Source organism: Poecilia reticulata, chromosome 23, assembly GCF_904066995.2.
Source record: "Poecilia reticulata chromosome 23, P_reticulata-male-v2, whole genome shotgun sequence".
Lineage (NCBI taxonomy): Eukaryota > Metazoa > Chordata > Actinopteri > Cyprinodontiformes > Poeciliidae > Poecilia > Poecilia reticulata.
Genome location: NC_088852.1, coordinates 17,405,851 through 17,431,178, shown reverse-complemented (window position 1 = coordinate 17,431,178; position 25,328 = coordinate 17,405,851). Strand labels below are relative to the sequence as shown.

The window sequence follows — 25,328 nt, the reverse complement described above, 5'->3', positions numbered from 1 at the left end:
GCTCAGCCTTTATTTGAGAGGAGTTAGACAGGAAAGTGGGTAATGAAAGAGGGGAAGACATGTGGCAAAGGTCATCAGACTGGGAATCAGCCCTACAACTTTGAATTTAAGACTTTTTATGGACGTGCAGACACCAAGCTTGTAATGGTGAATGCTGCGACTTTTTGCGGACGTCCCCTTTGCCTGTATTAGATCACTTGTCAGCAGTTTGCATCAAATAATCAAGTGAATTTCCACTGTATTGTAATATAATTAGGAATACAGTGAACTGGAACCATATGTATTCAAACCTATATCTGAACATATGACTGGATTATATTGGATAAATCTGAACCGAATTTAGATGAAAATGGATGCCATATATTTAAAAATGAATGCCACTCTGGTGGTGTGTTGTGCTCCGAGAGAACGGTGATGAATCCGTTTTATATTCGGATATAAAACAGATCATCTTTTCGGAGGGTTTGAAAAACCATAAGTGAGCATAGCAGCACACGTTTTATTGTTTACACATGTGCAAAACACTGCTTTATTCAAAGCGGACATAAATGGAAAGCCACGGCTGCAAAGTATTTGTACAAAAAAAGTAGGCAAAAATAATCAAATCTGTTTATAGACAATTTACAAAATATAATAAACTTTATATAAAAATGTATATATTCATCTACGTTATTTAACAGAATCTTTTTTTACAGCAAAATAACCGGTGCTATTTTGCGTGAAGCTGTCCTTTACATTCACTTGTTGCACATTACAGACATCCTTTATTGCCAAAGTGTCCATTCAGTGAGGTAGAAATGTTCGTGTTTTTCTGTTCCTTTTGGTTGTTCTCATGAAAAACCGGAAGTTGGATCAGCTAGGAGCTCATCCTACGTTGTGAAATGGCATCAGTTCTACGGCTGTCAAATGGCTGCTCATATACACGGCCGCTCTGCTCCAATGAGTCCTTGATGCTCTGCTCGAGGTCCGAGTCAACATCCAAAGCAGTGTAAGGATTCTCGTGAAGAGTTATCCCATGGTAAGTGACTGACGGTGGGATGTATAGATCCTTGTGGGGAGTCCAAGGAGCTTTCCCAAACGTACCTGCGGGAAAACATGTTTAAAAGTCATTCCATTGCCTAGGCAAAATCAAGTCTGGATAAAAAGATTGGTTAATCGACAACTTACCCATGAAAGTGTTGCAGGGAGGGACACATTTATGAGGTTTTCCACAGTCGAAAGCATCTTCCTCGTCCGCCGTGGTTTGCCGGTCCCTCTGCTGAGACGAAGGGTCTTGATTTAGGCTGGTGTTTGGAAGCTGCATCACAAGTGAGGGCGGGCACACGTCAAAATGCTCCGATAGCAAGATGTCCATCGTTTTGGGTTTGGTCAGGCTGCCGCTGTAGGACTCCATGCCGACCGGCTTTTGGTCAATCGAAAAACCTGAGGGTGAAAAGGCAGAGATTATATTAATTAGTTTTCTGGAACTTAAAGTGGCAATACTATGTGCCTTGCGAAGGCACATAATTCTGGTGCCATTTTATAGCTCAATTAAGTAACTACAGTTGTTAAAAAAAGCTATATATCAAATATGTAATTTATGTAATTTTACACCATCAAATTGGGTCTCTTTCTCTTTAAAAGCTCCTGCTTTTTCTTAAACTCCGCCTTCAGGAAGTCATCACAACATGGCTCCACTATTAACCCTTTAACAATGTTTTTACTAGCATTATTCTGAGAACTAGCTCCTATACTGAGCTTTGCAGATGCACACTTCCATCAGGTGTTTGCTAATTACTGCTGGCTAGTCTGAAGTAGCAGAGTGGGGGAGCCTCAGAAGGCTGGAAACAAGGTGCAGCTCCAACGGAGAGCTGCACCTTGAAGGAGGCACTGGTTCACACGGATGTCCACATGGGAGATTGAAGTATTTATCAAATGAGTGAAAGAATTAAGGCAACACTCTAAGTATGTTCTTGATGAAGGAATAGCATTGTCAAATGACGTAAAGCTAAAGAATAGTCAATACAAAGTCATAACACTGCCCTTTTAAAAATCCTTCTGGAACCGGATCAAGACTTGTACCAACCTGTGAAGACTTCGGATGGGTCACTGGGATATATGGTATCATGGCAAAGCAGCGAGCCAATCGGACCTTGGTAGTGGCAAAGCAAAGGATCGATGGCTGCTTCCATATCAGCTTCACTTCCTGTATCCAGCTGACAAAGACCTACCAAGGGTAATAAGGTGAATAATGTTACTAAAACCTTACATTTTATTTCAATACGTTTAGCTTTAAAGTCAAAGAAGAAAAGGCCGGAGTTGGTACCGTTCATGTCTTTGGTCTGCAGGTAGAAACCACTGTAGGATGATGCTATGTACTGATGGCTGCTACCACTTTCAGACGGGATGTAGGCATCCTGTCGGTCCGCTAGTGTTCCCTGGGAGGAGAGGTAGCTGGGAATATCCGCAGGTAGATTGGTCTCATCTGGAGAACCAGGTCACGTTTTAATACAAGATTAGATGCTTGGACGATCTGAAAAACCAAGTGACCTCTGACCTGTATTGGTGACGCTACAGTCCTCGTTCCGCCGGCGGGTGTGGTAGATGATGACCACCCAGACCAAAGAAGTTCCAACTACGCAGCAAACCACCGCGATGATGACTATCCCTACTGTTGTCCAGCCATCATCTTCCGCCCCTGATCCGCTCCCCATGATGTTCCCGGTGCCACTCTGCACTCCGGAGTCACAGTTGGGGTTCGGTAGGACTGCCAGGCGAACATTCCCCCTCTCCGTGCCCAGGGCGTTCGACATCTCACAAGTGTACTTTCCTGCATCCACCTCAGCAGCATCAACCACAATGAGGAGCTGGTTGGCAGCGGCAAAGAAGTGGCGCTCTGTGACCACTAGGGGACTGTCGTCTTTGGTCCAGTTCAGTCTAGGAGGAGGGCTTCCACCGGCGATGCACTGGAGGACAGCTGTCTCGCCCTTGGCCACTGTCCGATCCGTAAGAGGGCGCAGGAAATAGGGTGTTTCTGTAAGAAATACAGGAATAGCTTTGACAATACTGTGAAAAACGACGGAATAGTAAAGGTCTAGTAGGTGTAAGGTAACTTTCTCACCAAGAACAGTTAAAGTTGCATTTGCTGAAATAACTCCGGCTGTGTTCTGAGCTGTGCAGCTGTATACACCAATGTCTTCCGTCTTGACACCCGCAATGAAGAAGACATCATCCTCGGGCATGACATGCATGCGACGCTCGCGAGCGGCAGGAAAGTCAGTGCCTCCATCTTTCTGCCAGGCAATCTGAGGGGATGGGTGACCCTTGGCTGCACATTCCAGCCTAGCCATCGCTCCTGCCCGGATCGTCAAGTCCATTGGCATTTTGGTGAAAGAAGGAAGTACTGAAAAAGCAAAACAGTTTAAGATTTGGAGTTGAGGGTCTGGTGAGATGTGCCTAACAATTTAGCACACCCCAAACTTACTGTTCACCGTGAGCCGGGCCTTAGAGGAATATGACGACCCAAAGTGGTTGGAGATGACGCACTGGTACTTCCCCTCATTGGAGAACTCCACGTTCCGCAGCTGCAGTGTGGTGGTGTACTCTGTGACTTCCGCCTCACTTCCCGCATCACCCTGCACTCTTAGATGGGCCTGGTTGTGGATCTCGGCATCGTTCAGGACTTCATTGTCTTTCTTCCAGGCAAAGGTCATGGGGGAGTCGCTGGAGCTCGCGGCAGAGCAGACAAATGTCACGTTGGTTCCTTTGAGGGCTGACTGGGTCTCTGGCTGCACCGTTATCTTGGGCTTTGGGAAGTCATCTGGACGAACAAGAAAAAACCTCAACATGTATGCAGATGACGCACAAACTAGTACATTTTAACATTTAGTGGCCATGGAAGAAAAGTACCCAATTTAAACGACTTGTGTGTATCAGGAATGAATGCACTTACCACACACAAACTCCTCCTGGCGTACCAAGAACACACTCCTGCCCTTCAGCATCTGTGGGTGGGCGCAGCTGGCATTGACGCAGGGCAGGAAGCTTTGCTCTTCCACCCAGATGGGAAGCCACTTCAGCTGGCAGTCACACAGGAGACTGGAGGTATTCAGACGCCTACCAGGAGCAGAAGATATCAGAAATGCTTTTGGTTTAGCACATGCTTCATGAATCCATAAGTTAATGTTCTATCAGAGAAGACAAGATGTTCAAGAAGTGGAATTGAGGAGGATTTTTTCCTGTTAAGTATTTGAATAAAGATATTTATTTTAAAAAATGGGTAAAAAAGACTAACTTATTGTTACTGCCTCACTTTAAATGACACTAAATCTTTACTGCTCTAAGTAGGTTTGGCTTCGTTAATTACTTCAAGGAGGTCTTGAATCAGTTAGCCCATTGTCAGAATAATGAGACAGAGAGGTTATTTTGACTTTCTTCCAATGGAAGTTCTGGTTCCTGACAGAAGTGGTGGCCTAGTTCACACATGGCAGAAAACCTGGGAAAACAAGCGGTATGTGATTTGGTCTTTCATTTGCTACAAAATTCTGTTTAATATGACTAAACAATCGTTTACAACAAAGTCCGACCAAGGTGGAGATTTGAGAAAACTATTTGTGTTTGTGTTTACATGGGAAAATGAGGATTTAAGGTTCCTGCATTTCAGTGTGTAATAAATAATATGCCAATATATTGAGACATTGCTTTCGCATAATTCCTAATCAATATGGTCTTGTCTTAATTGTTTTTCTAACACACTATTTAGAAGTAGTTCAACCCATATATTTGTTCACACAAGTGAACCTCTTGGCAAGTCATGGTTGTTTTGAAACAATCTGATTGGCTGACATAGGTTTTAACTTTGCGCTACAGTGCCCCCTATGGGTTTGGCATGTTTAAAACGGCGCTCAGGGGCGGATTTGTTCATGCAGTTGAAAACGTTTCTGAAACCAAATGTGTGTCCAAAATCATTTTTTAAACAATAAGGGGGAAATATTTGTTTTAATACAGGCCAGGCTGAATGTGTACACAGACAAAAGCTTTGTGATAGCCACTATGAAACGTTGAATTTGTAACTAATTTAGCGCAATGCTTAGGGTCATTGGTCATTAGGGTTAGGATTCTTGGTTGAGATGTCACTTCAGTATTTTCACAGATTTTTCTTTCCTCTGATGTCATTTATTCTGTAACATGACATGCATTTTACAGATATGAAGGTGTTTTCAGGCTGATCAGCTTTTGTTTAAAATAATAATTATGGTCAAACACCTCCACTTTAGTTTCATCAGACCACAGGACATGTCTCCAGAAATAAAAGTCTTCATATTTGGAGTTATTTGTAAACCATATTCAGATATTTTTTTTCATGCTTTTGAAGCTATGGCTTCTTCCTTGCAGAGCGGCCTGTGAGTCCGTCACAGTGCAGGCCGTGTTTAACTGTAGATAATGAAGAAAATAGAACCAGAATAATTTTGGTAATCCTAACTGACCTAAAAAAGGAAAATTTTAGTCGGATTTAATGTCAGAGACTTAAAAAAAAAACCTTTTCACATGCATAATTATTGTGTTTCAGCTGTACTGATGAACATAGTTATGAAACTGCAATGTTGTAGAATTACAAAGAACATTTGAAGACATAATCAAACTATTCAATGATGTCTGGAGTCGATATTAATAAGAAAGTCAGCGGTGTGTGTGGTGCCGACACTTACAGCTCCTGAAGGTTTTTCATCTGGGAGAAGGCGTTAGCTTGGATGGACATGATGCCATTATTACTCAGATCTCTATGCAGAGAGGAAAAAATAAGGAAAAACAAAAACAAGGCATCAGCACTGATAAGGTTCTCAGAGAGATTTTTTGCAGACATCAGATGTTAGGAGCGCAGAGATTTTTACAATCTTCAATCACGAGAAAGAGAAAAAAAAACAATAAAACTCTGGGCAACAGATCGCGTTGTTAATCAAAAGAGTTCTGACTCTGAACTGCTTTGAGCTCTGGCATTGGTTCTAATTAGAATCAAATGCAGTTGTTGAAAGTCATACACACACAAACACACACACACATACACACAGTTGTCTCCACTTTGTCTCTCTTTGTGATCAATATAGTTTTGGCTCACATGTAAGGGTACTAATGGCAGCTTTTTTTTTTTTCTTGACTCCACATCAAAGCAGAGGAAAAGGAGAAGACGGTCTGGATGCATGGCTCAAACAAACACCCTTTTATCATTCGGCCCGCCTTGTTTACGGCCCGGACTTTTGAAAACAATCAGTGAAACACGAGGCCGACTCACAGGTGCTGCAGCTCGTCCAGGCCTGAGAAGGATTTTTTGGTCACTGAGCGAATCTGGTTCCCCTGCAGGAACCTGGAAGAAGGGAAACAAACGCTGCATCAGACGACAAGATCTTAGTTTTTATTAAGGCAATTTGGTCCATCAGACACAGCTGACTTACAGCGTTTTCATCTTTTCAAGAGCAGAAAATGGCCCATTCATGTCTTCAATAGTCCAGGAGATTTCATTATTCTGGAGATCCCTTTAAGAAGAGAGATCACAATGTAAGAATACATCCACAATAAAACGTTGAATTTATGCTCCATATGATCCTTTAAACCAGAAATCCCTTTCTGGTCATTTTGGTACTTATTAATTGTGAAGTTTTTAAATATCTTTCCATACCATCAACACCATCAGTAAGAGCTATTAAAGAGATTCTGTTGTTTTATCATAATTAAAATAAGCTTTTTAATGAACCCACTGACCATATTTCCCTTGAAGACCTTTTTAATTATAAACTGGAGCTGATAAATAAAGCGTCTAAAGAGGAAGTAAAACCCAGTCTATGCATAAAGGTCATTTCCCAACTGCTTTTACAGATACTGTTCTAACAATTGGTGGAAAAGATAAACCTACTATAAAAATCTCTGTTTGGTGGGATTTTGATATTTTATGAAGTATCTCATTCCAAATATTAACTCAACAATAAGTCCAAAATGAGTGACCAAATAATGTGATCTTAGTAGGGAAACAAAACACTCAACACTCGTTTATCCACTTAGCTGCGTCATTTTTTTTCTCCTTTCTCTTACGACTTTCTACATAAAAATAAGACTTTTCACCCAATGTCAAACAGTCAGACGTTGGATTTTGTAATTACTACCACCGTGGCCACATAATCTAACCAGCTGATGTTTCTTTGAAATGTTTTCAGCTTTCTCTCTTTGCTACCCGCAGACAGAAAATGACATCTAGATCACCAAAAGCCTAGAATGTCCCAGAAAAAAAAAAAAATTGCTTCCTTTGATCCTTTAGCTGCTTTATTGCCTTCAAACAGTTATTTTCCTCCTCGGCATGCTTGGCTATGGCTGGTTGAAATTGAGGAAGGGTGTGAGTGTGTGCTTTCATGTCGGTGTGTGTAGGGGGAGGCCGGGGATTGTTGAAGCCCTGAAGCAGTAAATGTCCACCTAGATGCACACCTGCCCTGCGATGACCTCAGCAGCGCCGCTCACATTTGGTTGTAGTTAGTCTCCGCTACGGGAAATGTTACTGAGCCTTTCTGTGGGAACAGGGGAGGTGAGGGGGGGGATGGGTGGATGCGGTGTGGGAGAGCAATTTGGACAGAGGAAAGGATGGTGTGGGGAGGAGTGTGTGTGTGTGTGTGTGTGTGTGTGTGTGTGAGGGAGGGTTACTGAGGTTGCGGTTGTGCCTGTCTGAGTTCTTTTTTGTGTGTGTGTGTGTGTGTGTGCGCAAACACATCAAGACAATAATCTACTTCACATCCCCAAAGCAAATCAGACGCAATATTTTCACTCCAGTACCGGAGTTAGCTAAAAGCTAAGGATAGCGTGGATTGTCCTTTTTCGTTTTTTCTTTTTTTTGTTTCCCAATAACAAATACTCGTTCTTACTTGCGCCCCCTAGAGGACATGGGGAAAGATTTGTCTTCTACGTTACCTCACAAAAAGTATTGCAATTCCCTCACAATAAATGAACAAATATGCCCGGGTCTATTTTGTATTCGGTCACAAATATTTCAAATAGTCATTTAAAAAGCCTCATTAAAAACGTGTTTTTATATTCGTAACACAAAACTGATTGAAAATGTATTTATTCACTGCATATTCATGTTTGTTGGAGTAAGGTTGAGATGGAACCGTACATGAAAACGACCTTTTATTACCAACAAGAAAAATGTCACCAACTGACCGAGGAAATAATGTACCTCGCAATAAAAATCCTCCGTGTTCCCCAGAGGCCTCCGTACACACTCAGTGGTGACATTTACAAGTCGTTTTTTTGTAACTCGAGCTCAACTCACAGCATCTGCAGGTTGCAGAGGCCGCGGAACGCTCCGCCGGCGATGAAGCTCAAGCGATTGTTTCCCACATGGAGCTCATCCAGCAGGCTGAGGCCGTCGAAGCTGGACTCCTCCAGCCTGGACAGGTGATTCGAGGACAAGTTGCTGCAGGGCGGGGAAAAAAAAAAAAAACATCAGGGAAGATTAGCACAGCAACACACCCCTAATATCCATGCAACAATATATACAAAAGTGTGGCATTTGTTTATATTAATGTCCCCAGAGTTGATACTTTTTAGATCCAATTACGGCAAAGAGTCTTTAATCTGGTGTTATTTTGTTCTGGGAAAAAGTTTCCTTCCAGTTCACAGTTACAGTCACTTTCATGTTGGTCAGTTGCACAAAATTCTATTAACATATATTGAATATTTGTGGTTCTGACGCAATCAAACCAATATGTGCACTGCTTTGGCTAAGTTATGGGAGAATGTAGTTAAAAAATAGAGGACACTCTTTTTTTGTTCCAAAGTAGAATAAATCAGATGGCAGGACATATTTCCGGCTCACCAGCAACTTGTTTACGAGATAAGAGTAAGTAACCCGAAGCGAATGAGTCCAAAAGCAACTGGACTCTGCAAACATTAAGACGGCCACTGATGGAAAAAGCCACAACGAAGAATCTGCTCCCAGGGAAAAGCAGGAGATACCGGTGGTAAAACAACAATGAATAAAACCGACAATCTTTAAATGTATCACTATATTTACCTCAACAATGTAAATTATGACATAACCATTTTTTTTTCTAACACGGGTTATTGTCAAAAAAAAAAACACAAAAAAACCAGCAGCCATCAGTCTTAAGGACTGGCAGCCCGAGTTATTTGTGGATTAGCAGCGAACACCTTTTACAAGATAAGAAGATTAATGTTCATACGCTTCATAAGCAAGATTCAGTTTCTAAGCTAGCTATTTCCAACTTTTGTAAACAATCTATAACCATCTGTCTGTCATTAGAAGGACTTCGAACCGTAGGAACGGTTCATTGGTATGAAAACCAAACGTATGGGAGGTTTTGTACACCTTGACACCGGTAGCCACAGCCCATTGTCTTCAAGATGCTGTTTGGTTCTGAGTCCAAACTACACAATAACCACCAACTATTTCTACACAGGGTCTCATCTGGCTGAGACCTGGGTCCCCAGCTGCTCAGCAGTGCCAAAGAAAACTCCAGTCCATTTCTCTTTCATCTCATTAAAAGCTAAATTTTCAAAACCTTATTAATCCTCAATACTGTTAACCAGCCCTTGCCTATCTGGAGCTAACGTTTGGGAAATGATTGAGATCTGTGTAAAACTAAAAATCCCAACGTCTCATGAGACATAAGAGCAGAACAGAAAAGGTGGGGTGTGTAGTAGCTTGGCAGAGCTTTAACACTGCCACTGATCCGCAGAGCAACAGAGACTCTGCTTTGTCTGGTTGGTGGCGGGAGGAACTGAAGTGTAAGCAAAGCAGAGGAGGGGAGGCGGAGCGGCATGTAGGAGTGTCGGGGGTTCAGACGGCGAATGGAATATGGGGAGGGGAAGGAGTCCAGAGAGAGGGAAAAATATGGACTCACAGCTTGCTGAGTTTCTGGCAACACTTCCAGGTTTCAGGCTGGATCCTGCTGATGGTGTTGTGTTCGAGGTGGAGCTGCTGCAGAGCCCCCAGGCCGTACAGCCAGCCTTTGCTCACCTCCGTCAGGTTGTTAAAGCCCAGCTGCCTGCAGACAATACAAACATGGCATCACTTCACACAACAGCTGGGGAAGTTTGAAGGAAATCATCTCGACGCGCACTGATCATAAGGTGGACTTACAGGACTTCCATGTTGCTAAGGCCAAAGAAGGCCCCGTCCATCAGCCCAGAGAGGCGGTTCCTCTGCAGCTTCAGCGAGCGGAGGGTGGGCAGGTCTTGGAAAGTCAAGCCCTCCACCCGGCGAATCTGGTTTCTGCTCAAATCCCTGGGGGGAAGAAAAAAAGGAAAAACAAATGCAGTGTTCTCGATCAGAAGGAGCCAACTGGTGCAACAATCAAACACGCAACTTTAGGAGGAGCGCAGAGCTTACAGATGCTGCAGGTTGGGCAGCTGGAAGAACCTGGCCGGGATGTTGGAGATCCGGTTGTGGCTGAGCTCAAGAATCTGCAGAGTGCTGGCCAGGTTGGTGGACCAGCCCGACTCCAGAGACGAGATGCGATTGTTGCAGAGGAGCCTGAAGGATTTGGGAGGAACTTGCTGAAACGTGCCGTTCATTTAACATCATGTTACACCAACAAACCTCAGTGCAGAGTTGTGAAGTGGAAGATTCTTACAAAAGAACCAAACGCTGCATCAGTTCTGTTCTACTTCACTTAATGCCACAAATACTTTGGTCTTAAATCAATTGAAATCCTAATGTACTACCTTAAATATTTTGGTTGAAATATGGCAAAATATGAAAAAAAAGAAAGTTCAGGCCATGTAAGAAGAATAAAACTCACAAGTTCTTGAGAGGCAGAGCCGGGAAGGAGCTGGTCTTAACTTCCACTATTTTGTTGTTGCTGAGGTCGAGCCTTTCCAGGGAGGTGAAGGGTCCGAGCCGCTCCTCCGAGATCCCACTGATCCTGTTGTTTGCTCTGAAAATACAGACACCGTTGCTCCTATAAATTGCAGGAATGCTTCGTATCTGGCCAGTGGCGCAAAACGGTGTCATGTTCCCAAATATGCAAACAGTGAAGACTGTAAATTCCTCCGCGGTCTGGAAAAAAAAAAGTCAAACATCTCACGAAACCTACCACCCAACATGAAACTCTCTGACATGCCTTTTTTTTTTCCCTTCTCCAAGCTGATGCTGCTCGCATATATTATAACAGGAAGCTAATTGTTGAACATGACTAATGTCGCCGTTCAGACCCTCAGGTTTAGCGACGTGTTATTTTGTTTATAAGGTAATTACGAACAAGGTATTTAAAAAAGTTACCCGCCAATTACTTGGCTGATGAATACCATTCCCTCAGTGAAAGCATGCCTCAGCAGAGGCCAGCAATTTCCTGAGCTGCACGCCTCCTAAATTGCAGTGCAGGGACTGCTTGGTTATAAACAGAGCTGTACAGTGCCGTCTTTGTGTGTGGGGATTCAGCAGCTGAGTGGTCGGGAGGGAGAGAGTCCCTCTGGTGCACCAGACTGCAGGCCTTGTCTCTGCTGCTCAGTGCTTAGCACGGTTTGGAGGTATTTAATAGCCAAGGTTCACTTTTAAAAATGGTGACATTTACTGGATCAGAAAAATCAGCTCTAAGCAACAATAATCTGGTCTTGGGGTGGGTAGTGAATTCAGACAGCAGGTGCACCTTAGGCATAGCTGTCAAGTCTCCCGGTTTGGTCGAGAAACTGCCCTTTTTTTATCCCCCTATTCTGCCTTATCGTTATTTTCCCGTAAATGTCCCGTACTGGGCCCCCCGCTCTCATGTTAGATGCACCAGACGGTGACATTTTCCCCGTTTTGTAGCTAAATGAAAGCTACAAAACAGAGGAAAAGCAAGCTGTCATTTTGGCCCAATGTGGATTTGAGTAGGACACCCCTGGAGTCATTACTATTTTTTTTTTAAACTGGGAAAGGCAGAAATTATTCTTATCCCTAAAACTATGGTATCTGCTGATACTGGTAACTGACACAAGCCTTTCTCTGAAACGTTCTGCAGCCGTAGTCCAACACAATAAAAGACCTTTTTGTTGGGGAATCACAGGGGGGTCTCCACACACCACAACCTTCAGCTCTCAGACTAAAGTGTATCTCAAGTTTTCATGTTCTCCTGACCGGTCACTGAGACAAGGAGGAGAAGAAGAAGGTTTGCTACCTGAAGTCTAACTAGTTCTTCCAGCTCATACCAGAGGGAAACTAGCCAGGCAGAGGCTGTGAATGATTGGAACAGAGATGTTGTTAATAATCGTTCAGGGTTTACGTCCCAGATTCTCATTTGTTATACAAGCACGATTGGGTTCCCTCAAGCTGCTACCTGCCAGAATCTACCAACGCTCTGGGCCCTCAACCAGACCCCACAAACCGACAAACTATGCAAAATCGTGAGAGCCTTTCCCAAACGCTGTTGTTGTTGACATGTGTTTTCAGTAAAGCCGTGTCCACTAAGCAGCAAATAATTTTAATAGAGTAAGCTTTTCAAACGGAAAGTAACTTTTTTTATTTTCTTCCTTTAACCGTCTCGCTCGTGGTGTGTCTGGGTTGTGTGTGTGTGTGTGTGTGTGTGTGTGTGTGTGTGTGTCTGTGTGGTATTTCCTATTGGAAAAAGAACAGAGTTTTCAAGCGCAATCTGATGACTCCCTCTCACAGCCGTGGCGCCGGTAATGAAAACCAGCGCTGCATTCATTGTTGAGACGCCATATTAAACTTGTCAGATATCTTACACACACGAGACTCTGCGTTTTAGCTCATTGGCTGGCCTAGCTAAAGAAACTTTCTAAGAGTATGAGGGGCTGCTTGTTGTCTTGAATCTTCAAACTGACTGATGAAAACTCAGGGGTTTTCTTACAGACTTCTTATCACACACATATTTTATAGAAACGTCACAAAAGATTGTTATGATGCTTGTTTTGGTTTCTAATTCTCCTTTTCAGCAAAGTCCTGAAAAGACATTTCATCTTGGCTGATGAAATGCCAAGAGGTTCAGCCCCTTGTAGACCTAATCTGACCTGGTATCTGTACGGTCATTTGTTGAACCCTTCTGGGACACAGGGGATTTGGTGGGGGGCTGGAGGAGGGGGCCCATCCCCCATGTCCCACCCCCCTCCATAAATTCCAAGGAAATTGTTCAATTAATTAAGATGATCACGACTCAATTACTACCAGCTGCAGGGTTATTGCCGTTTGTTTTTACTCTAAGCTGCGAGGTCAAAGAAGTCGGCGAGAGCTGCCGCTATGTCTGACTGGCTGTTTGAATAAGTGGTATTTGATACCCTGAGGTCCTTTTTTTTTTTTTTTCCTTTACAACCCTCCCAGCTTGGAGAAACTGAAGGAGAGAGAGAAATTCTGGAAAAATGTTCCACTGGTGGAAAAAGAAGAAGAAGAAAAAAGGAATCACACTGAACTGCTAAATGTTAGGGGGACAGAGGTGATGGCTAATGAAGGTAGCATGTGAAAGCAAACAAGTTGAAGTTTAGTTCTTGTCCCAGTTTTTTCAAACACAAACCAATAAAATGAATATGTATTAAAATTTTGAGTGTGGACAAAAATAAGTGGGTGAAGAGCTTCAGCTTTAAAATCATAACATGGTTTGCCTTAATTAAGAGAAACAGATAAAAAAAAGTGTCCTCCACCACTTACTGCTGTGGTAGAAGTCACTTACTTTATGTAAATCTATTAGATTATTATTTAAATTTACTTTATGTAAATGCACACTTACATAAAGTTACATAAAGTTTTGGTTTGACCATCACTGCATGAAAACCTTAATTGTTCCCAAACTGCAGAGTTTAATGATAGTTTTGGGTAACACTTTATTTGAAGGGGAGTGCATAAGACTGACAACATCTGTCATGAACATGAAGGAGTCTTTATGAATGTTTATGACGGTTGTCATGAAGTATCATTCTGTAAATAATGACACTTTTAATGCAAAGTTGCTCTAAAAGTTGCATTAAAAGCCCATTAAAAATGCCAACTTTGCATTAAATTGTCGTAATTTACAAAATCATGCAAAGTTGCCATTTTTAATGGGCTTTTAATGCAACTTTTAGAGCAACTTTGCATTAAAAGTGTCATTATTTACCGAATGACACTTCATGACAACTGTCCTAAACATTCATAAAGACTCCTTCATGTTCATGACAGATGTTATGTCATGTTTATGACAGTGACATGTCAGTCTTATGCACACCCCTTCAAATAAAGTGTTACCTAGTTTTGTTTTGGTGTCACGTTTTAAAGTTGCACTACAGAACATTGCACTGTACACTTAGTTCCGCACAAAAACCTCCTGCATGTGTCGGTTCAAACAACCATTACAGCCCTCACAGAAACTCCCACAACTACAGGTTGTCTTATGGGACAATTAGCCATTACAAAGCATTATGGGATACATAGTGTAATCGGTGTGGCATACTGGCACCCCATCATAACAACATATGTTTTGTTTGTAGGCCAGATGAGGCTTGCATCACTTTAACTTGACATATCAAAGCTGCTTCCATTTCTGTTATATTTCTTCTTTTTTCCGATCCCAAATTATGTCTAAATTGTGTAAAACTTTGAAAAGAGATACATAGTGCTGAGATAAGATAACACATTTTAGGCATTTAAATAATCTAATAGAGTTCACTTCAACTGAACTCAGATTTAGGATTGTAGGCCATCCAGAGCTTTCACACGTCCTCAAACGAACCGGACTAGAGTTTGGTGAAAGTGGATTAAACAGGGCTAGTGTGAACACAGTCTCAGAGGACTCTTCCATTTTATCAGCTCCAAGAATAATTAGTAGCAAATGCTCTGTGTTTTCAGCCAACATAAAGACCATGAGCTTATTATGGCCTTCACAAATTCTTTGTCAAATCTGAAAAACAGAAACCCTGCCAGGTAAGCACCAGGAAGGGTGTAAATGCAACATCATTTTTGATGTTATTAGAGTTTTTTTGTATCATTGAAGGTGACAATTATGTTTTACTTTAGAACTTAAGTACATTTCAGTAATTTTTCGCTTTTCCTTAACGGATTTTAATCAGTATTCTTACTTTTAGCAGAGTCACTTTTAACACAAGTATCCATACTTCTACTTAAGTAACAGGGGAACTTTTGCCACACACATTCATACACCGTAACACACCTTGGGATGTCGGTGCCTTGCCACGTCGACATGTCAGAAGAGAAAACTGGAATTGAACTCCTAACTTTTTGATTACAAGACGACTCTTTGCTCATGTCAGTGGCCCACTCTCTGAGTGGCTGTGCCCAGCGATCCGCTCTTTTCCATCGTCAAGAGGAAGTGAAGTCCTGCATATTCCCTATTTATGAGCGAATGACCGGACCTCGGGCATGGGGAGAACTAAAAGATCTTTTCTAATTGGAATTTGTTTGAATTTTGCCCCATAACATAATACTGTTGTATATTATATTACTGTAGGGAAATCATGAAATTCAGAGGTGTAGAGCTTTAGTCACTTGGTGTGCTCATTAAAATGCTAAACCTCCTTTATGACCATTAAGGGAAAGGCATACCTTTTCACTTGAGGTACTTTAATGTATCTGAGCCACTTTGCCAAATTAGAAGCCAAGCAAGGATTAAAATGTAACCCAACCCATATTAAAAGTTCCACGTCCCTGTTGGAAGAGCACTGTTGGAGACTTTGGAATGGAAATCCAGCTCATGTTTCTTTTCTTCTTGAAATTAATTGTCGCTGGAGGTGAGATTTCTTTCCGAAAACTACAAGCAAATTGACTGACTGACTGACTGACTGACTGTGGCGGCTTGCGGCTGTTGCCGACTGTCGTGTCGGGGCTTGATGAGGAATACGCCTCATCTAGCAACATCTACATTCCTCCGCAACAACTTCACACTGGGTAGTTTTGAGAAATGCGCCACAGACCAAATGAAAATTGTTGAGGTTTCACAGACTAATATCTGGTGTGATTCTGAAAGCACGTCTTGCAAAACAAGATTCCAGACGATTACGAGCTCACAGTTTGCAAGGGATAAAATATGACAAGTCAAGAGGCTTTTTTGTTTTTTTGCCTGAAAGCTGATCTCCGGTACTTCTCCTCTGAAAGAGTGGGACTAAATTGATGCTGAAGTCTCTTTCCAGACAGAAGAAAAATGTTTCCATTCGTCCTGGTGACATTTGTCTGCAAACACTTGGCCGGTCTGGGAACTAGCCCAGTCAGTTGGGTTTGGCTGAGCTGGGAGAAACAACTTCCCAACTCATGAGTTTAACCAACTGTAATAGTCCTGGCAGAGAATGATCATCGAAACCAGGATGAGGCGACAATAGACAAATGTAACAGTTATCTAAAAGCCTTTACTTACAGAATGAGGGTTGTGATGTTTGAAGCAGAAGGACCCAGATCTGGTATTGCCTCCAGTTTGTTGTGATTCAACTTTCTGTCGAAGTAAGAAAACAGAAATGGATCACTAGATTTAGTACATCGAAGGATGGAAAAGACTATTATTAACCTGGGCAAACACTGAGAACACCAGTGTTTTAATTGTCTTACACTTACAGTTCCTTTAAATGCGGCAGTCTGGAAAACAAATTCCCGTCGAGCACTTGCAATTTGTTATGGCTCAAGTCCCTGTGAAAGGAGAAAGAAGTAAACATCAACACACTGCACTTTTCACAAGCTCCAATCTTCCATAATGACCTGCAGAAAACATTACCAGCTTTCTGCCTTACTAACAGGCACAGACTGGGTACTGAAATTACGGTACACCTAAGTTCAAAACCAACAAAAGTCTCCATTCTATGGTCTAAAGTTCTGTGAAGAAGATGGCGCATCATCCATTATGTTTTACACATTTAGATATCATGGTTTACCAATGTGCAAGGTCTGGTTAGGGGCATCAGTTTACAGTCCTGCAGGCGAAAGTCGTTTTAGTGGCTGTTTCCATTTAATTCACACATGAATTTTGAGCCAACTTTTAAAATGTCGCAAAGAAATATGAGCCATGTTTCCATCTACTGGTTTGGAGCGAATCAACCAGGCAGCGCAAGGCGTAATCTCATCAGATGTTGACGCTACGCATGGCTGCAATAAACAGGAAACAGAGGTCAGAGGTTACTAACTAGCATAGAGCACAAATCTCAGAAAATCTCAGAGAGGTTTTTGGAAAAGTGTTGTAGAGCAGATAGTAATTTTTCCATCATGTCAACTAACTATTGGTGATGTTAAAAGCTTTCAGGAGACACAGAGAAAAAAAATGCAATGCTAATGATTCTAACTGCAAGAACAGCTAATCAGTCATGTGAGGTAAAAGTCAGAAATCTGTTTCTGTCTCCCCTTCACTGCGTTAGCTTTTCAAAAACCACCTCGGCCACAAGGCGATCACAAAACACACTACCAGCCTGGCGAAGATGAATCAGCCTGGTAAACTCATGTTACTCTACATGGAGTCAAACGAGACAAAGGTTGAAGAATTTGGTAAATTTACTGGATGTTTATTACATACATTTAATTTAATCTATGTGTCGGAATGAAAAATAATTTAAAAAAATGTTTTAAGATTATTAAGAGAGACGGACCAGTCAGGTTTATCCAGGTTGTTATTGATCTCTGGGTTTTTTTGAGGCCCGAACCTTCTGACCTTCTGACCTCCTGACCTCTCGACTGTAGATTCTTTGAGCGATTGTAATTTGGAATCAGGCAGGAAATTACAGAATTACAAGAGAATTCCCATTTATGCATCAAAGCACATGCAGAATTACATTTTCTACTGGTTGATGAGTTCACCCATCAGTGGTGATAACTGTAATAATCAATACGTTGGTTGTCAGCAGCGAGAAGAACTGCTGAAGTTCCTGCTTTTAGAAACGCACCAATTATATATTTTATAAAAATTTTTGGGAAAATATTCTGACACCATCCTATTTTCCTCATAATTATTGCACTGTAAGGTAGACTGAGTGACACTGACACAGGACTTGTCGTAAGCCCACACAGACAGACTGTGTATTGTGTGTATTGTGTGTCCGGCGCTGTGTTTTGCTTTTGTCTGAGTCATGTTCGTATTTGGGCTGCACTCGGCCCGGCTTGGCTGCGGCTCGGCTTTGGGTTGTGCTCTTGTGTCTGCTGCCTGTTTTTGAAAATGAGCCTTAAAACCAGCAGCAGAACTCTGGCAAGCGGAGCCTCATGCACCATAAAGCGGCGGCGTTACTGGCACTGCTGCACACGATCAGCGCTGTGGTGCCAGACACTTCTTCTTCTTTTTCTTTTCATACCTCCCTCATCTGGAATCCATCAAGAAACTCTTATAGGAGGGGAGCGCAGTGGGGGGACCTAACAACTACTAATGAATTTGTAATGCTGGGAAAAGCGAGAGGAACGCCTTTTGTACCTCGGAGACAACCTGCTGGATTTTCTGGGCCTGTTTTGAAGGTTTCACAAACACATCAGGCAGAGTTTTCCTTACTCTGCTGGAACAAACCCCCACCCCGCACCTCTCAGTTTCCTCCTCTTTTTCTCGCCCTGTTCCAACGATAAGTTGTTGTTGTTGTTGTTGTCGCCCCCGCCACTGGAGGTGTCCTATCACGCTCCAAAGATAAACCTTGAGCAGACCCTACACTTCCATTTCCCTCACAAACAAGGCTCTGAGTGGAGAAAGATAACAGGAAGCCTGGCGTACAGGCTGCGACCTGCTTCTGCTGCCCCGCTGGAAGCAGACTGCGCCACTTCCTTATCTGGCACCGCAAACTGCTTCTCTTTAGGCCGAAAGAGCGTGTCGTTACCGTTCACACCGAGAGACACTGGCAGTGGAGGAGGCTACGTGTTTGTTTCTCGTTTGACGGAGAAATAAATCTGAACGTGATCAGGTTAGGGGGAAAAAAAACACAAGAAAACCCTGGCCCATTTCTGCCAGATCAAAATGACATCAGTCTGTTCTTGCAGTCAGTTGTTGCTGCTCAACGGTGTTTGTGTGATTTTGAATGGGCGGGGCTGCAACGCTAATAAAATCCTGCAGTGGGAGGAGCTTGGGACGACCTCCCAGGAGTTCTGCACTTGATCTTTTATGAAGTCTGAAACGTCCCGATGAGAGATGAGCAATAAAGTTTGTCACAATATTTTGCGGTATTTATTGTGGGTAGGGATGCACTGAAATGAAACATTTGGTCCGATATCTTTAGATGTTATGGCAGATAACTGATATTGACCAATATCTTATTTGATATATATATCCCTACCCTTTCTACAGTGCAAAAACAACCACAGCACTGACATCGCTTCAGTTAAGCAATCCTGAACAACATTGAAATAATAATCGATTGTTAATATCGGTTCAATATTACCTGTCGGAGTGATAATGTAAAAAAAAAAGACTAGCATTAATACCACTGTTGATGCCAACATGCTGTGCATCTCTCATTGTGCTTAGAGTGAAAACAGCTTCTTGTTTACTGAGGTTGTTGTCAGGTTAATGTCTGAGTGCCACAGTTATGAAGGCTCCACAAACAAATGCAGTTCTTAAAAAAACATACCAATTTTTAACTGGGTTTCTTCAGCAGACCACTGGTGTAAAAAAAAAAAATCATTTTTATCACTAAACCTCTGCTCAGTAACTGCCCTGAATCATATTTTACAATTTTATGAAATTTTGCTGACTTTCTCTTGGAACCAACAGTGGGCGGGGGGGGGGGGGATGACAAAAACAAAAATTTTGACATTGCTGTCAGAATTGGACTTTTTAGTTGTCAAGATAAATCAAAATTCTAATCCTGATGAGAATTTTTTTTTTTACAATAATGAGAAACATTATAATTAATGCCCATCCTCAGTCCATGGAACTTAGATCAATAGAACTTTGTCATTTTTTAATAAAAATAACACCTTCAGGTATACTTTAGATAAATTGTAGCTTTTGAATTTGATCCATTACCTAAAACCAATAAAGTAGCAAATTTGAACTATTGTTAGCTGTAATCCTGGTAGAAATATTTGTTATTCACACTTTTTTAAAATTAACTGAATATTTGTATTTTTTTAAAATAAGTATTAGTATTGACAAAAGCTTCTTTTATGTGTGAAAATTATCACATTTATTTTGACTATACATAAATTAGCAGGACTCCAGAGTGTGGCATGCAGCCAGAAACCAGTCATGGACTAAATCATTCCTTGGTTGCTCCATGTTTTTTCCTCCATGATTATATTTGTAGGATTTTCTACTTTTGTTCATATCAATGCCAGAGAAAAAGGGGCAGAGAAGTTTTGTTTTTTTGGCAGCTTGATTGGGAATGTTAATGCCTTATATATTTATGTTATAACTTTCTCCAGTTTTTGGCTGCGGTGAGGTACACCACCTGGGGTAAGATGCCAGCAGTGGAAGAACATTGGGCTTGAATGAGCAACTTGGCATTTTGTGAAACAATGACTGCCAACCTTTCGCTCCGTCTTGTTAATGAGCGCTACTTTTTACTTGTAGTACGTGGTAGATTGATTACAACAATTTTAAAATAGCTCCAGGATTTTTTGCTACGTCAACATTTTGTACAATTGCAGCTTTGTCCTGCTCGGCCAGTTCTGTTTGTTCAGCTGGATGTGGAACACTTTAAACAGTGAATATTAAATCGCAACACAAACAGGGATTTTACAAATCAAATACATGGAGAGACAAAAAGTAGGGATGCCCGATGTACCGGCATTAACATCGGTATTGGTCAGTTTTTTAGTCCTTAACAACCTATGTTTATGTCCATCTTAATGCCGTTCGTGTTTCTGGTGGTCATGGTGACATTGTCCTGTGTTTAACTGGAGTAGAGAAGCAATGTCAGAGGTGTTATTTGTTTAATTGTGTCCAAAGGATTGGGAAATTTATATATTGTAAATATCGGTTTTCAGCTACAATAGAAATATTAATATCAGATATCTATATCGCCCAATATTTTCTGAGTCCCTAACTAAAAGATAATTTTCTACTGTTTACATATGATAGCCTAGATGATAATATCTAGGCTATCATCTCATCTAGTGATAGCCTAGATGCTATGATCAGTATTTTAGATAGCTTTAGCTTTTTAGCTAATTTTGACTTTTATGTGGGTTTTTTAGACTGCATGAAGTATGTTATTGTAGGTCAACATGCTAGTGCTCACCTAGATGCTGTTGTTAATATTTTAGCTAGCTTTAGCATTTTAGCTAACTCTAGCTAAAACACTGCTGTTAAAATTTGAGACACTCATATTTTTGTAGTGGAGCCTCTAAACAGGAAATGTTAGACACAGCAGGGAAGCTGCACATTCCCAATGGTTAGCTAGACAATGTAGGACAATAAAATATCTATAAAACCATAAAAACTGATGTCTTGGGTGTGCTTCTTAGTCCAACTAATAACACTGCCCTATTAGTTTGCCACTTAAACTTTTTCACCTTCATACTTTTGGTCATTTTGGTAAAAATCATTGCATTCTACGGCAAGATGTTTCCACCTGCGTTAATTCAAACAGGCCACAGAGTGACTTTAGGATTTTTTCATTTTATAAACATTCTACTGTAATTTGCTGTGGTTTTATAACTCTAATGATCTACCAGCAGAAGGTTGAAGGTCAAAGTCGTTCGGTCTGTTCAGAGCCTACAGGTGCTAATTTGTCATATTTTGTAAGACTCATCCAGACCAAGCGAGGATTAAAATTAAAACAATTAGTGATGGACAATATATCGGCACTAACATCGGTAAGAGCCAATATTAGTCATTTTTTACCATGCCTGTACCGGTCCGATAAATAAAACGGGGTTGATATTAACAACCAATATTTATTTCTGTTAATATCTGATATTGAGATCAGTCATATCGCTCCATCCCTAAAAATAATATGAGTATTTTATATTACTTTTATAAAATCAAAGTATATATCATATAATGATTTTTTTTTTTTTTTGCATTGTATCATTGTAATAACATAAACACTAAAGCTAATTTCTTTCTGTACTGAAACGATTTTGGAACATTGCTTTCCTCCCTTTTCAAACTGTAATTTGAAAACATGTCTCTGTTTTCGTTGGCTTGATCTTCATCCTTTTTTCCCCCTGTCAGTGTGAGTTCTCTGCAGCCCAGCGCTACACGCTCCTCCCTAATCAGTACCACTTCTGGCCCCGGTGTTGCTAATTCAGCAGAAATAATGGGGTGCTGGAAAACAAAGAGTCGGGCGGTTTAAGGGGTTTAAGATGTGCTGCAGAGCCACTCGTAAATTAGCATGCCAGAGTGAAAAGAATTTTTCCCCCCGAGTGGAACTTTACCCCTTCTCCTTTTCTCTCAATTTTCTTTGGAAGGCCAGTTTTTTTTTTTTTTTTTTTTTGGGTTGTGAGGCTCAGGCTGGGTCTGTTTTCTCTGGCAAGTCACAAGTTTCCAGAGCAGCAGAAGAGAAAAACTGGATTTCAGCAGACGCTGAGTCAAGTGCTAAATCCTAACACAGCGCCATGAAATAATTTTTTTTTTTTTTTAAATCACCAAGGATAATTATCTGTAAAGTAGAAGACAGAGAGGAATATGAGCTGAGGCTGTGCATGCTGCTGTGGCTCCAGGAGACTGGAGGTCCGATTCAGCCTGTGGAACCAGTGGAAAAAAACCCCACAGGAGACGAGACGGTGGAACTTCAGGAAAAAGTTCAACCCTGCAGATTTAGGGTTGAATTGTTTTGAAGGCACGGCGTCGCACTGAGGCGACCCAGTCACTGCGGACTTACTCCACTGTAAAACATCACAAACACAGCAGCAGCTTTGTTTCAATTACTTCTAAAGGGAGGGATCAGGTAGTTGATTGTTACTGTAATTACAACCGCTGCCACAACAAAGGCCCGCATGACAAGACAGGAGGAGAGAAAAATAACCTGACTTTAGACAAAACTAGGAATGCACCGATCACACTTCACCTGGCTGATGCCAATATTCTGCAGGTTTTGTAGATTAGGTTAGGCAGGTTTTGTAGATTAGAGTAGTTTCAAATGAAAAAATGATCAAACAAAATGCAAGATTATTCCCACTTCTGCATTAAAGCAAAAGGTCCCTAAACCTTTTCTGCTTTTCTTCTGTGGAAAATTGGCTGATTCTGACCCCTGATTGGTTCATCTGCAGGAGGTCAATCCAACATTTCCAATGTCCACCTGACTAATTAGTGCATCTCTGGAGCCAGTTTTGGCCTGTAGGTGATTGATCAATAATGCTTTTGAAAAATCTGACAACTTCGATCTCTGGGTGATTGATCGGTGCATTTATGAAAAATCTGTCCATTTAGTTTTCAGGATCGAAAAACTGAGACAACTCTGATCACTGAGTGAACTACATGCGATCTGTCTGTAATGATACACAATCTAAGAGGTTTTTTTTTTTTTTGTTATAACAGTATTCAAGTTGACCTTGTATGAATATTGGTATCTTTAAACCATAACATAGTAAAAATAAAAATAAGGGATTTTGTCGACACGACTCAATTCTGTGATTTCTTACTCTTTCCCTTTTTGTTCTACACTGAGCGCACAAACTATTCATGGTCATAAATGATAGAAACAAAGTTTCCACAGAAAACAGAAAAACTCTCTTCACGAGGACTCACAGCTGAACTGTCCACTCCGGGATCGTGTCTGGAATTCGGCCCCGTTTCACCCGACCGCAGTCCACAAGTTCCCCAAAACACAGGCAGGGAGGGGGGCACGTCCCAGCGTGGGCCCCCGATCCACGCTCCAGTCCCACAAACAGCAGAAAAAACACAGCAAACCTCACCAGACTGCGAGGCTGCGGAGAGGAAGGCATTTTTCTGCCACACGGGCGATCGCACCTCAGTGTTTGTTTTTTTTTAAACTTCGGATGCAGCCGATCCAAAGTGCGAAATCTTCAGTCAAAAAAAATGAAATGAGCCACCCTGCCCCCCAAAAAACGAATCCTTTTATCCACCAGCTCGATGTTTATATCCAATCCCTTCCTCCTGTTCGGATCGAATCTGTGAGGAAGAAAAGCAAAGCGTTCCTTTCCAACTTTCCCATTCCAGTGTGGAAAGTTTTTCGGTGCCGTGCGCTTCACCGCTTCTGTCCGGGCAACTCGTCCTGTGCGGGATCCCCACGGCGCCGCATGAGCGCACACCAGAGGTATGCGTGGGGCGGGGACCACAGGGGCGCATGGGAAATGGAGTCCGTTCAGCTGCTGGCTTAAAATCCAACGTAATAGGTGGAATTTCTCTCCTTTTTTATTATTTATTTTTATTTTTTTACATGAGTTGTGTAATATTTATGACTGATGTTTTCATTATTAAATGTACAATTATTAGAAGTAGTTTTGTAGTAGGTTTAGAAGATGTAATAAATAAATGCATGTTCTGAATTTCCAAATTCGGAATAATTACTGAACTGTACTTCCCGACCTCCGTCTCAAAATGAAATCTGCCAGACAAAAAGAGAAAATTTACACCAAAACATGCTTGGAAACGATACACATGTCTTACATTGATACCATCTTAATAATAATAATAACAATAATAATAGTAGTAGTCATATTCATTATTATTATGATTATTATTATTATTCTTATTATTATTATTATTCTTATTCTTATTATTATTTATTATTATTATTATTATTATTATTATTATTATTATTATGAGTATATATGTATAATAAATTCTTGTATGTTCAGTTTAATTTTGAGCAGATAACTGTTTAAAAAGTAATCAGAATTTGTGTCCTCAAAGTGTTTACAACACTTTGGTCCTAATGGCAAATTGTTTGGACACCACTGCTATCGGCTAGCTACTGTTAGCAACAAAAGCAGATGGCACCGTATTTCTCTTAGTAGAAGTTATTGAACTCTTTTCAGTTTTATTCAGTCTGGCTCTGCTTTAATGACTAAATGCTGTTAAATAAGAGATTTACTGACACTTACTCAGTAAATGACTTTTTTCCCTATGTTTTATAAACAGGGAAGCCATGTTGGATTTAACGTCAAGAAAAGAGAGAAACCAAAAACATTTCAAGTCAAAATTTATATATCCAGGAACTTCGGAAATTGTAACTTTCACAAAGAAATGGAAGAATCCGTTTATGCAAACAAGACAGCAAGTTGAAAATTTAAAGGAGATACTACTCCTGTATCTTGCTAAATCGAGAAGCTTTTTTTTATCGCTATCATGAGATTCACATCTCATTAAAACCAAAACCTGATTTTGTCTAAAAAGGAAAAGAGTCAGAGGAGCATCAGCCCCTCGATGCTTTTTAAGAACTCCTAATCTGCTCCCGTTACCCGTGGTAACATCGTTAACAAAAGTCTTCAACATGGCAACGCCCCTAGACATTGTTCGCAGTATTTCCTACGATCATTTAAGCTTTACCTTATATAGGCACTTTTATTTTGT

At 41.2% G+C, this 25,328-nt stretch overlaps 1 protein-coding gene across 1 annotated transcript; it reads right to left on the bottom strand.

Annotated features, from left to right (window-relative positions):
* Positions 1-479: 479 nt before the first annotated feature.
* On the bottom strand, positions 480-24,052 carry lrig3 (leucine-rich repeats and immunoglobulin-like domains 3). The gene is made up of 19 exons (XM_008401487.3): positions 23,541-24,052; positions 16,505-16,576; positions 16,311-16,385; positions 10,785-10,919; positions 10,373-10,516; positions 10,124-10,267; positions 9,885-10,028; positions 8,291-8,434; positions 6,429-6,509; positions 6,269-6,340; positions 5,688-5,759; positions 3,932-4,095; positions 3,464-3,799; positions 3,101-3,382; positions 2,537-3,013; positions 2,306-2,464; positions 2,066-2,206; positions 1,168-1,422; positions 480-1,083 (listed from the first exon to the last, which is right to left on the bottom strand). Exons 1-19 carry the CDS (start codon positions 23,735-23,737, stop codon positions 857-859), a joined length of 3,321 nt encoding a protein of 1,106 aa, XP_008399709.1. The 5' UTR covers positions 23,738-24,052; the 3' UTR covers positions 480-856.
* Between the last annotated feature and the right edge of the window lie 1,276 nt (positions 24,053-25,328).